The sequence below is a fragment of the Myxocyprinus asiaticus genome, chromosome 17, assembly GCF_019703515.2.
Source record: "Myxocyprinus asiaticus isolate MX2 ecotype Aquarium Trade chromosome 17, UBuf_Myxa_2, whole genome shotgun sequence".
Classification (NCBI taxonomy): Eukaryota; Metazoa; Chordata; class Actinopteri; order Cypriniformes; family Catostomidae; genus Myxocyprinus; species Myxocyprinus asiaticus.
The window spans coordinates 17,962,787-17,976,904 of record NC_059360.1 but is presented as its reverse complement, the minus strand read 5'-3'; the positions used below and the strand labels follow the sequence as shown (position 1 = coordinate 17,976,904).

At 37.2% G+C, this 14,118-nt stretch overlaps 2 protein-coding genes across 3 annotated transcripts in view; both read left to right on the top strand.

The window, feature by feature from the left end:
• LOC127455038 (metastasis-associated protein MTA1-like) overlaps positions 1-1,705 on the top strand; it is a 79,457-nt gene extending 77,752 nt beyond the window's left edge. The window contains exon 18 of the mRNA XM_051722586.1: positions 597-1,705. The gene's annotated coding sequence lies outside the window, so the exon portion shown is untranslated. The remainder of the gene's footprint in view (positions 1-596) is intronic.
• A 1,374-nt stretch (positions 1,706-3,079) lies between these two features.
• On the top strand, positions 3,080-11,793 carry LOC127455049 (transmembrane protein 229b-like). 2 transcript variants are annotated; one of them, XM_051722611.1, is made up of 2 exons: positions 3,080-3,212; positions 10,503-11,793. In XM_051722611.1, the coding sequence occupies exon 2, from the start codon at positions 10,539-10,541 to the stop codon at positions 11,106-11,108; it is 570 nt and encodes a 189-aa protein (XP_051578571.1). In that variant the 5' UTR covers positions 3,080-3,212; positions 10,503-10,538; the 3' UTR covers positions 11,109-11,793. The 2 variants fall into 2 exon arrangements, with proteins under 2 accessions (XP_051578571.1, XP_051578570.1); XM_051722610.1 differs by having other exon boundaries at positions 3,083-3,291.
• Positions 11,794-14,118: the final 2,325 nt, after the last annotated feature.

Below are 14,118 nucleotides of genomic sequence, written 5' to 3'. Positions count from 1 at the left end.
ATCGCGATTAACTACAAAAAAATATGCGATAAAAATTTTCAGTTGACTGACAGCACTAATTATATTAAATAATATTATTTAAAAATGAACCCACATATATGCACAAAATAATATAATAAACTTGTTCAGAGACATCCATCCTCAGTGGTTTTGTATTGACATGCTAATTAATTATGTAATGTGTTTTTAAACCATTTGTTTCGTTGCGAAAGTGGTCTTAAAGGTTTACATTTTATTTCACCTTAAATAGTCTTAAATTTCATTCCTTTGAAACTGCAGATACCCTGATTACGTATAAATTATATAAAGAAGTCTCTCTTTATAAGTCGCAGGACCTTTCCGATGACAAAAAAGAAAAAAGAAAGAAAACAATGTGATTTGTATTCTTGAAAATATGGTATTGGTTATGGATTTCAGTCTTTTATTGCCCATGCAAAGTATTTATATAAAAAAAAATTTAATATTACATGAATGAGGCCTTTGTCCCAACAAGCAACTCTCCCAACACATTCAGAAAAATCTCACTAAAAGTCTTGTTTTATTATAGTCTCTGATGGCTAAAAACTGACAAAATCTCTCTTATGCTCAATTTATAGGTGACTCGAGAGATTTTCTTTTCAGCTCTCAGTACCGGATGGACCTCAGAAAGAATCTGCGGTCAGCATGCCCTGTCCAAGCGGCCCATTTTTATAGCTGAAGCCATTAAAAAGACTACAAAGCCCTGACAACTCCATGGGTTACAAGAGCCTGTGGCCAATAGCAGGACTGACCTGATTGTATAGGACTGATTATTATTTACTATCAGCTGTTACTTCTGTCATTGTAATTATTATTATAATTATTACAATAATTATTACTGTTCTCTTTTTTTTTTTTATCAAGTATAACCATTTTCTTTTTAATGACTTGTTGATGATAAAATTTAAGTATCTTGAACGTTTCTTGAAACAGCTTGCTCCCAAACCATAATGTAAAGGTGGGACGAACTGTCATTTTTGTCTCTTGCATTGTTTTCATCATGTCAGATCCACGCGAACATGAAGGACTATATGACTTCTGTTTCTCTTGGTTTGGATGCTTGTATTCTCCGGTTCTGTTAGCCCGTCCTGCCACAGCAGAAGTTTAAATTATTCAGAAAGACAATTTGAACTTTCTTTTTCTACCTTTTACATTAGTATTGCAACTATGCTTCTATATGTAATTTCTCTTTTGTGAATATGTAAATCAAAACAGGAGGGAGGCGTTATTGTACAGTGGTGCATTTTGGGCCTCTGGCGGTTATCAAAGCTTGTTGTAATGGATTTGCCATGCACAACATCTTCTTTGAAAATGTCTCTTTTTGTAAGGAAACAACTCTAGCTCTTCTCTCCTGCATAAATAGAGAGCTGTCTAGAGATCATGGGAACTCTGATAAGGTACTACCCCATTAATACAATGATGCACCTTCTTAAGAATAAGCCTGGATAAGAGTGTGGTGTTTGTTATTCCTCACATTTGCACCAATACTTCAGTTGCAGCACTTGTAAACAGACAGCTTCAGGCCTGGGATATGTGATACAACCCAGTTTACTCTGCAGTTGGCTTATCAAATATTGATATCTTTAGGGCAATAGAGAGCTTCTCTCACTTACCACACAAATAAGTTTTCTTAAAAAAATTAAAAGATATTTGTTTTATTAGCAATAAAACAATTTTCATGATCAACGTTTAAGGAATTTCACAAAGATTTATGTATAGTTTTTCATTGTTGCAACCAAAAATGGTATCTAAAAGTTAACACTTTAGTAGATTTGTTTGTACTATGACCTGGGCATCTGTTTCTAAAGACTATGAACTGACACTATATTATATCTAAATCAAGTTACTAAAAAAATAATTCCATTGCACAAAAGCTAAGGAGGGTTTGATAAACGTAACATCTGTGATAAATTGCCATTCTTCTAAATGTAAATGTATACCAATTGATGCACACTGTAACTTTCAGCCAAACGATGACCTATTAAAGGAATATTCTGGGTTCAAATCAAGTTAATCTCAATCGACAGCATTTGTGGCTGTCGATTGTTGATTACCACAGTTAGTTTTGGTTCGTCTGTCCTTTAAAAAAAAAAAAAAGAAAAGAAGCAAAAGTGGAGGTTAAAGTGAGGCACATATAATGGAAGTGAATGGGGCAAATTTTTTGGAGTGTTTAAAGCAGAAATGTGAAGCTTATAATTGCATTAAAGCATTTACATTAATTCCTCCGTTAAAACTCATGTATTATTTGAGCTGTAACGTTTAAATGGTCTTGTTTATGGTCGTTTTAGGGTTTTGATGTTTACGCCGTTGCATCGTCATTGCAACAAAGTTGTAAAATTGGCTATAACTTTACACAGAAATGGTTAGTGATTTAATCGCACTAAAATCATGTTAACACGCATATTTACATCTTTTAGTTATATTTTTAAACAACAAGCATTTTAAAGATGCCCCATTCACTTCCATTGTAAGTGCCTCACTGTAACCTCAATTTTTGTATTTATTTTTTAAGAAAAGGAGGGACGAGTCAAAATTATTTTTGTGGTAATCAACATTATGGTACAACTGCTGTCGATTGAGCTAAATTTGTATTGAACCCAGAATATTCCTTTAAGTGTTATTAAATGAGGTTATATGATTCCAGTGTTAAATATGTTCATCATAAGGGTAATTTTACCATAGAAGCATATACCTTATCAATGCATCATTTCAGTGTCATCAGGCCTCACATTTATTATTACAATGTTGATGCTGATGTTGAAAACTCCATCCTACTAAATGTTCTTCAAAACAAAGCAGTGAAATGGTTAAAAGTGGCCGCTTGAGCAGAGTCTATGGCCGTGTCTGAAAACCGAGTGAGGTGCCTAACTAGACAGCATTGTAGGCATCATATGAGCTTGCTGGCGCTTTTTTTCCGTCAGCCGACCTGCGTTGGTGTGATTTGTGCTTATGAGGCCCAAAAAAAAGCTGCCTGCTAGTTAGGCAGCTCACTGGGCTTTGAGATACCGCCTGTATTGGAGTAAAATGTCACTTATCACCGGACAGTAGAGGGGAGAGAGAGCAAGAGAGAGAACCGGGTACAAATACACACTGAGAAGCAACCTGTCCTACAATTTTCTGTATTTTGTTTTAAACCAAAATGCATTCGCAGATGCCCGGTTCGTCTCGTCCTTCGGCGGCGGAGGAATGATACGGTAAGTCCCACCGGCTTTTAGGATGTTCCATTTGCCTCAGTGTGGTTTCCTGCATCGGTTATCCCCCAAATCCACTCAGGTACAGTCATAGTAAACCGGCCTTATTAAGTTCTGTGTGTAACTTTTTGAATGCTTGTTTTGTAAACATTATCTTGGACATCGGCTCGGCTATTAGATGAAAGAAGATGAAAGAGCAAGTCAGTGTTGGCATCTCCATCGCGTATTTCCATCCTAAACTCATTCATTTTCGCTCAGATCTTAATTACGCAACAACTTGGTTAACTATCTGTGATGTCGCTCCTGCCGAGATCATTTCTTCGATGTCCGAACTTTTACGCACCATTACGCATGGTGTCATTTTTCTAAGAGGTAAATCAAATGTTCCAAAAGCATGCCGCGTTCCAAAAGTCGCGCGTCATAATGTAAAACTGTATAATACATTGTGGACGCGGATTGTTCAGTGTTTAAGTTGTTGCAGTTCTGTGAACTGTGTCTGCGCAGCCGGCGCAGCGCTGCAGTGGTCAGTTGTCATGGAGGCCTGCGCTGCGCATCCGACCGGTGCCCCTGTCAAGACGAAAAGCCATCAAATTTACACATCCTAAACAATTATGTTTATATTGGCATCTGAGATGATCGACATTATTCCGAGGGGCCGTTCACACCGAACTCGCATTTGAGTCTCTCCGCGCTGCTTCTCAATTGTTTTTCGATGCAAAGGCTAGCCGGACGTATTTGACCGTTTTTAGACTCCGTGTCAAGTTAAAAGAACTTCAACTGTTAAAATGTGATGCTGCGTTTGGCTTTTTTAAAAAAAAATTTTTTTTATTGTATTTATTTATTTATTTATTTATTTTTAGCGCTAGAACGAGTTTGATGTGAACGGCCCCTGTCAAAACACACCAAAAAGCTCAAATTCTTCACACGAATGAGGAATTTGACAAGGTACAGGCCTCTGTCATTGCCTCCCTCACTTCTCCCATCTCAATCACCTACTAATGTGCAATAGGGCAAAACGTGCATAAACACGATTGCGTGCCCTTTAAGAGGTCGTTCCGGGATAGTTCAGCCGGGTCGATTTTTGTAATGCTGACTCCGTCCTCATATTTCATACTGCTAAGCTGAAGCCCCCACTTACATCAACAGTGTGAGATCAAAGACACTCAAAGCTCAGTTGATTAAAACTGCGGATTTAGTGTGTCAGATCAGCTCCACTGCAGTTTAACTTGTTCACATCTCAATCTGATAGCATTTAAAAACGTGCGATTACGGCAAATGTTGGTCACGCACTATTTGGAATCTTTGTAAGGATTCAGAATCAAAGACATCTTGCCTTGTCGGTCTTTTTTAACATCATTGTTGCCTTGGTGCAGCAGCCATGTGACTAAACCTCTTTATAAAGGCTCAGAAGTTGCTAATCTCTTGGCAATGCCCCATATGTGAGGAAGTCTGGAGGGTCAGGGACACACTTGTGGTCCTTCGTTTAATGTAAGACACTGAGGTGATAGGACTGCTTCAGAATCACTTGAAATAAAGCAGTACAGTGATACAAGTACTTTCACACTAACAAAGTACCATGTTTATTGGACATGTATCATGGTAGTACTATACAAATACCGTGGTACATTAATATGGCGATCATACAGTGCCATGGTATATAAAGCACTATGGTAATTAGTGCTTTATATACTAGCATCTGTCACCATCTCTGAACCAGAGTATTCTACATTACTTTTCTGTAGGGGCAATCTAAATATATTTGCTAAAAATCACAAATATGTTTTACACTTTTTTTTTAAGAGTCCATATTGCTTTCATATGTGGAAGGTCTCAGATTGAGCCTGTTTACGTTCACACCAATACGCAAAAATCAGCTTAATAACAAATCTGAAAAAACAAGAAAACCGTGTTTACTCTACTTTTGAAGTCAAACTGCAAAGAGACATGCGCACAACACCTTCGTACGTTGGATAAGACGGTAAGAACGCCGGTTAAGGTGTTTACATGCAACGCAAAATCGGGGTAATGGGCAAAAATGTACTCGTGCAGACCAACTTATTCTTAAGCGGTTTGTGAACTTGCACCAATAAAGGAAAGCCATTTAATGCATTCACATGACCACACGTTGTCTGCTTATTATGCATAATCGGTGTAAGAACGTGCATGTAAACGCGGTCATTGTAAAATGTTACTTTTAATCTTAGCCACATACTGTATTTTGGGTCAAGTGTATTTATTCATACATATATAACTCTTTGTGGGGGTGGCTATAACAACAATATTATATAATATTATACAACATGTAGTTCCGGTGCTCGAATCTGATTGGACGAGAGACGTTCCATGAGCACTGATGTCTCACACCATCAGCACTCGGACTCTTCACTGTGTGTATCACTCCGCTTGTGTTCGTGCTGTTCTAAACTAAAGTGTAAGAGCTAGATGAGTGTTTTTTTTTCCTGCTATATTAAAGATTTTAGCTAGCAGGTGGCAACAAAATATATTTTTTTGTGTTATGAGCCAGTAAAGTTTGAAGTGCGTTGAGTAAATGCTTGCAAGTCAGAGTCAGCGAGTGGTTTCTTTTGAAGTCATTGGTATTGTTTTTGACTTCACGATCGCTTGGATTACTACTATGACATTACAGCTGGGAAATACAGTTAAACTAACAGCTTCAGCATTAAGGATTATCACAGTTAAGACAACAGACGGAGTAATCAAAAACATACTCAAGGTGCTTACCTGATACTGGAGTTTTTGCATTGTGAGAAGATGTAATCAACATGGCGGAGGAGAGAACGGTTTCTGTAGTGAATCACTCTTGCACACCGGCAACCACGAAATACTCAGACGGCTATTTTTACACAGAGAAAATAGGATGTATTTGACCACAATTCCCATTATTTTCAGCAAGCTGACTAACACTACATTACTGCTTGGGAGTCACGAGTCGCGACAGCATTTGCTGCATAATGTTGATTTCCACAAATATACGTATATATATATATATATTTGTTTTTTTTTACTCATTCCTCTTTTTAAAAAAAGCACTCACAGTGGAAGTGAATAGGGCAAGTCCATAAACTTTAAAATACATACCGTTTCAAAAGTGTAGCCCCAAGGCGTAAATATTATACTGTTAATGTTAACATGATTTTAATGTGATAAAATGGCTTGCTTAATCTTATCTGTGTAAAGGTATATCCAATTTTACAACTTCGTTGTCATGACAACAAAACCATGTGTCCCTGAATTGGATGTATCTTTAATAATAATAATAATAATACTTTTTATTTCTATAGCGCCTTTCCAAAGCTCAAGGACACTTTACAATAAAAAAAATAAATTCAGAAATCAAAAAAAGGGAGACAAAGGGAGGAAATATATATATATATATATATATATATATATATATATATATATATATATATACATTGTTTATATATATATATATAAAATAAATGTCGATTAAAAAAAAAAAATTATTTATTTATTTTTTGTGGTAATCAACATAATGCATATTGTTGATTGAGCTTAACTTGTTTTGAACCTGGAACATTCCTTTAATGTACAAAAATCAACCAATTAAAAATTTTTTTTTTTAACTTTTACTCTTTAGTCCCTCCTTATCATTTACCCCTTTTTACTACCATAGTTTTGCATTTTATTTCATTTGAGCCTCATTAAACGCCCTAACAGTGCTGAAACTCAGGATGAATTGTCTGCCTCATGCTAAAACATTGAATGAAACTGGTTCTTCCTCCATATGAAACATGATCATCACCTAACAGCTCTTTGGAGGCACATCAACACTGCTCATAACCTGATGAGAAGAATGAAGGTTGTGTGCGGGCTGGAGCCAAGATGCTGTCTAGGAGTAACTGAGCAGTGTGCGCTATTGATTCATTGCCATTTATATTGGTGCAGAGTGGAGTGAACTCATGGCAAGAGAACAGAGCCCTCATCAGTCACCTCTAGAAATAACAGCAGCAAAATTGCATCAGAGCCAGTCATTCCAGTGCACTTAAGAAGGAAGTTATCAAATATTGTCCCTGTCATTGACATGCCTTTGTACTCTTGGCAGGTGCATAGCTGATATTGACAAAGGAAGGCAATTCTTGGGATATGGATGGGACATGACCCATTCTTGGCAGGTTTCTTGAGAGTCATCTTTCCACTTAATTTAGGTCAATCCCACTAAACAATTTCCAGCCAGCAGTCAATCAATTGCTCTTTTTTTAATTTGTTGCACAAAGATTCTCTGTCAGCAAGACTTTAACATCCACAGCAGTTATTCTGCTTTGATGCTGATCTGTGCAGCTATCTAGCTATCTGTGTCTGTCTAGCAGAGTGATGCCCAGACTGACATCAGTGACTGTCCAGGTTCCTGAGAAGGTCAATAAGTGGTTTGGCAGAGGGTTATCAATATGAATGCTGACTAGAAGGCCACTGAATGGGGGGATGGGATACAAGCTCATGTAAACATCATAACATGGGGCTCTGCTTTAGACGTTTCTAAATCTCTCTACGTTGCCTGGAGGCCTGAGCACTTGTGTCTTCTGGTGTGGGAAAAGAGCTGTGTCTTATCTCAGTGCATAGATTAATATTTCATAATGGCCCTTCCATTAGAGTGGAGATTGTCACCCTCTTAGCACAAGGAACTGCACTCTGATGGAATTGTACTGATACAACATTTTGAGTGTCTAAGAATGAAATGCAATTTATTGTTATTTATAGCACCCACAATCCCTCATTCTTAAAAAAAAAAAAAAATACAAAAAACGTATTTTATTGAAGATATTATTTGAAAGTAATAAATATTATTTAATATGTTTTTTTAAAAGCTATAGATATTTACACATACATTACACATACATTCACTTATTCATACCCACACATACCAGTATCTATTACATTTATATGACCTTGTGAAAATAGACTATTTGGATCAGACTCCTTAAAAACAGTTCCCAAAAGGCTTCCATACTATAATGAAATGTGTAAGTTTTCCCTTAACAATAGATCTGAGGTTTTACATAGCCAAACAATGAACTCCTTTATCCATTACTTAAAGGGATAGTTCACCCAAAAATTAAAATTCTCTAATCATTTACTCACCCTCATGCCATCCCAGATGTGTATGACTTTCTTTCTTCTGCTGAACACAAATGAAGATTTTTTGAATAATATTTCAGCTCTGTTGGTCCTCACATTGCAAGTGAATGGGTACCAAAATTTTGAAGCTCCAAAATGCTAATTTTTTCACCCAAAAATGAAAATTCTCTCATCATGTACTTACCCTCATGTCATTATGAATGTGCTTTTTTTCTTCTAAAGAAGAAAAACTGATTTTTAGAAGAATATTTCAGCTCTGTAGGTCCAAACAATGCAAGTGAATGGTGAAAACGGTGTCAATAAACTTGCAAACAGTGAAACTATGCAAGCTAATTAATTATTCAAGCCTAGTGCATGCTGGGAACACCAGCTTTGAAAAGTTAAGTACAATTTACTTATTTTTAATGCTGTCAGTCGATTAACATTTTTAATTGCGATTAATCGATGCGATGAATGTAGTTAATAGGGAATAATCACAGATTTTGAAATGGATGAAATTTGACTATATATACATAATTTTCTGTCAAAATGCATTTATTTCCATCTTAAGAAAGAAAACAACATGTAACAATATAATGCTTTATTAACATTTTCCAAACAAAGCCTTCCACAGTACAAATATAGAATTGTACTAAAATAGCACCAATTCGAGTAACATTAATCATTTCCCAAAATCTAATTAGGAGGTTGACTAATTGAAAGAACTAATCCCCACATAGGTTGCATATTTAATGCAATGGACATTAAATCTCTTAAACTCTCATCCTCCACAGTATTAATCTGCTAGTAGACTGTGTCTATCTGCTTTGCTACAGCAATCGTGAAGCCGTGTTCATGATTTGCGTCTGGGTGGTAATGTCAGCGTCAATCGCTGCTTTGAACTCCACATGAAAAGCGCTTGCAGAAAAAATGTCATATTCTGCGTTTGGGTGATAGTTAAGACTTGACGTGCTTCTGTGGTAATTAAAATGCAACCTTACATAGGCTGAAAAATACTTGATTTCTATCACAATGTTTTGTACATCAAAAATAGCATTAAGAGCTCATTTCTCCATCATTTTTTCACGGATGCGCTGTTGTATGTGTGTGCAGAAATTATTTTATTTATAAAGATAACAACCTCCGTGGCTCTATCATAGGAGAGAGCGTAACAGTCAACTAGTGTGCTTTGACAGTATCGCCTATAGAATATCTATGGGTCCGCTGTGTTATACTATTTTATGCTAAGCTTTTAGGCTCTCCTTGGTAGAAGGGCTTTGGTGTGTGTGTTGCAAGGAGCTCTAAAATACCAATGTGTTGTGAAGTGTGCGTCAGTGTAATGACTCTGGGCGGACACATTACAAAGGTTCCGCCTTTCCAAAAAGTGTTTCTGCTGGTTTGTGTTGTATTAACGGTAAATGCGTTAATCGTGATTGAGAAAAATTAATACGTTAAACTTTTTTAATAAATTGCATGCGTTAACACGTTAATTCTTACAGCTCTACTTATTTTATTTACCTGTGAAATGTACTCAAATTAGCAAATAAATTTGACAAGCTTTTCAACTTTACAATGTGTCATCATGTATCAATCCTAAAGTTAACAAACAATCATAAATATTTACTTATAAGCTAGAGCATTCATTTTTGCATGTTTGAATTGAGCACAAATGTAGAATTTACTTCATATTTTCTAGTTTACGTTTAAACTAACTTATTCAATGTAGAAAGTACTTAATCATTTCTGCTATATTTACCACAATATATATATATATATATATATATATATATATATATATATATATATATATATATATTTATTTATTTTTTTTTTTTTCAGTGTAGAATTTTGCTGCTAAAAAGGTGGAAATGCATCATCACAGTCTGTGAAAAGGGTCAATTTCCATGTATACCCATTTTACACAAAACTAGATTACAAATGCAAAGTTACTGGACGCTTCTTGCTGAATTAAACATGCAACAAGTTGAACACATGTGACAACAATGTAGCAAACTACTGTTTGAAATGTTAAGGGTGTCATAGTTCTTACTGTTTCACATACTTTTTAAAAATAAAATTTGGCAGTAGGCATTGTATACAGTATGAGTTACTAGCAGCACACTAGCATTGCATTTCGAATGTAGCCTTCGTTGCAGCAGTAGGTGGATTTGTAACACGTTGTTTTTTCTTTACCTACTGAAGCCTAATATCTTCACACGTCAAAATTAAAGGAGGAAGATGGTCATCATGGCAACCACGGTGACCCCTGAGCCCCTTACTGCCCTCTCTCGGTGGTACCTGTACGCCATCCATGGCTACTTCTGCGAAGTCATGTTCACGGCTGCCTGGGAGTTTGTGGTCAACTGCAACTGGAAGTTTCCTGGTGTGACGAGCGTCTGGGCACTCTTCATCTACGGGACATGCATTCTGATCGTAGAGCGTATGTATCTCTGTCTGCGGGACCGATGCAACGTCCTTCTCCGCTGCATCATTTACACATTGTGGACATACTTGTGGGAATTTGGCACAGGTCTGCTACTAAGGCAGTTCAATGCTTGTCCCTGGGACTACTCTGAGTTTAAATATAATTTCATGGGCCTGATCACGGCAGAGTACGCCGTGCCTTGGTTTTGTGCCTCGTTCATTGTAGAGCGCCTAGTGATACGCAACACACTGCGATTGTGCTTTGACGATGTCACCAAGCCTGGCCAGTCGGAACAGTCGGATAGAGTTGGTGGAGGAGGAGGAAGAGGAAGAGGGGCCAGCGGAGGGGCCACCAGTACTTACGGGTACGTGAAAGTGGATTGAGGCAAGTCGGCCCCTTTCCACATCTCTAAAGCTGAGTTTATCACAACCCTGTCCCGTCACCCACAACTCTTATCCTCACATCTAACAATCTCTCTCCTGCATGCTTTTGGGGAAAGATTTGCTCAGAAACAGCTGGTGTGGACAAAAGACAATTGGACGAGGAACTGTCTGGTTTAATCTTTTGTCCAGCTGGCACTTTCCCCTAATGTGGAGAAACATTCCTTCGCTAGAATAATTCCCAAAACTCACTGATCTCACTTTAGCCAAAAGCAAGCAGCTGTTCTAGGTTTGTCAGTAGGAGTGGCAGCTGGTGACAAACAGAGGACTAACCCTGCACCTATCCCAGTACCATACCTCCCCAACCAGTCCAACTACTTTGGAAACTCTGGGAGGGGACAAACGACTTGCGTTTCTTCAAGGATGCCATCTCAATAATATGGAAACCCGGAACACAGACACATCACTTGTAGAGAGAAGAAAGGAAATATATCAAGTGCTTTTACGAAGCAAATCCTTTTTATAATATAAATAGTGTCCATGATGTAGATGTAGTAGCAAAGCGTATAACTGTTAGGACAAAAGCAAACCTAAATGTAGTTAAAGGGATAGTTCTCACCCTCATGCCCTCTCAGATGTGTATGACTTTCTTTCTTCTGCTGAAGACAAACTAAGATTTTAATAAAAATATCTCAGCTCTGTAGGTCCATACAATGCAAGTGAACAGTGACCAGACCTTTCAAGCTCCAAAATCCCAGAAGGACCTCTTAAAAATAATCCAAAAGACCCCAGTGGTTTAATTAATATCTTCAGAAGCAGTATGATAAGTGTGGATGAGAAATCTCTTCTTTCACTTTCAAAATATGAAAGAATGTGAAAGTGAAAGTGGAGATTTATAGTAAAAAATTACTTTTGATCTGTTTCCCACCCACACGTATCATATCACTTCTGAAGATATGGATTTAACCACTGGGGTCTTATGGGTTATTTTTATGCTGCCTTTACGAGATTTTTAGAGCTTGAAAGGTCTGGTCACCATTCACTTGCATTGTATGGACCTACGGAGCTGAAATATTCTTCTAAAAATCTTTGTTTTTGTTCTACAGAAGAAGAAGAAAAAACATTTGGGATGGCATGAGGGTAAGTAAATGATAAGAGAATTTTCATCCCTTTAAGAAATGTAATGATTATGATATATAAACTATTTTATTGTATGTACTGTATACCTTAAACAATGCCTTGTACTTTTATATTCATTAACATGCATGAGCGTTGTCTTCCAAGAAAACTTTCTGAGACTGTTCTGTAAAATTAATTTCTTTAATTTTTTCCCCTCGTGTGGTTTAACACATACTGTAATATGTTTTACATATATAGAGTGCAGGTGCTTTTTATTGATGCTATTAAAAACATCACGGTACCTTGTGATTACACTGGAGAGGGTGTGTTGTATGGATGTGGAAATGAAGTGAACTGGTGCTAGATTTTCAAGTCATTTTGATCTGATGATGGTCACAATAAAGGCATTTATGTAAGTAGATCTACAGACCTCAGGAATGTCTACATTAAAGAGTTAGGTAAAAAAAAGAGCATATTTTTGGAGCATATTTAAGCTACTGTTTGCTTCACTGGCTTGGTATTACCTGCATGGTAACTTACAGTTACAGATTATTCATTTTCCAGAAAGTTTGTGGAACATCTGTACTGTTCTGTTGTTACTAACCAAACAAAAATGTATTAAAACCACAAGTATCACACCTGTCCAAATTTTTTTTTTTTTTTTTACAATGATTCTGAGTTGAAGTATGAATATAGATGTAAAATTGGGAAATTTTTAGAGATGACTGTTATGCTTGTATCATGTGACGTGTGCTATTTCCTGCTAGGTCTAAAGTGATTAGACTTACATTTTCTCTTGGCAGGTGATAAAATGGATGAAAAACCATATTTACTTTGAATGAGGTACCCGAGCACTATAGGGACCAGAATTTCATAGACTTGGGTTCTTTTGACCTGGGCCAGTGAGCAACAACCTAGCAACCACTCAGAACACCTTAGCAACCAGATAGCAATGCCCTGGTGACCATTAGGGATGTGCACAATCAAATAATCGAGTACTCGTTCAGTTTTGAAGATTCGACATGTAAAAACACTACTCGAATATTGTAATTTGATTTTTTTTTGATGTGCCTTTGCATTCCGTGGGCAGCAATTAAAACTACTTCCCTCACCTAAATCTTGCCATTACAAATCAACACATTGGGTGGGCCTGGGTAGCTCAGCGAGTATTGACACTGACTACCATTCCTGAAGTTGCAAGTTCGAATCCAGGGTGTGCTGAATGACTCCAGCCAGGTCTCCTAAGCAACCAAATTGGCCTGGTTGCTAGGGAGGGTAGAGTCACATGGGGTAACCTCCTCGTGGTCACGATTAGTGGTTCTCGCTCTCAGTGGGGCGTGTGGTAAGTTGTGCGTGGATTGCGGAGAGTAGCATGAGTCTCCACATGCTGTGAGTCTCCGCGGTGTCATGCACAGCATGCCACGTGATAAGATGCGCGGATTGACTGTCTCAGAAGCGGAGGCAACTGAGACTTGTCCTCTGCCACCCGGATTGAGGTGAGTAACCGCGCCACCACAAGGACCTACTAAGTAGTGGGAATTGGGAATTCCAAATTGGGGAGATAAGGGGATAAAAAATAAATAAAAATCAACACATTGGCTGGCGCTGTGGATGTGTGACATTGTTAAAGGAATAGTTCACCCAAAAATACAATTCTGTCTTGATTTAGAGTGATTGTATATTTTCAGAAGATATGGAGTGTATGATTCTATGTGTGAGTGCAAATGTTTTCTTGTCATTTTTGAATCTATATGTTGTTGTTTATGCATAGTGATCATTTTTAAATAAGAAAAACAGTTTCAAAGGTTGAAGGTTTATTTTAAATTCTACATTTCAAGTAATGGATTACTTGTATTCTTAGGTGTTAAGAGTACTCGACTACAAAATGACACAA

What these genes read in the sequence shown, in the direction of transcription:
- LOC127455049 (XM_051722611.1), top strand. Translation starts at nt 10,539, where the DNA reads ATGGTCATCATGGCAACCACGGTGACCCCTGAGCCCCTTACTGCCCTC.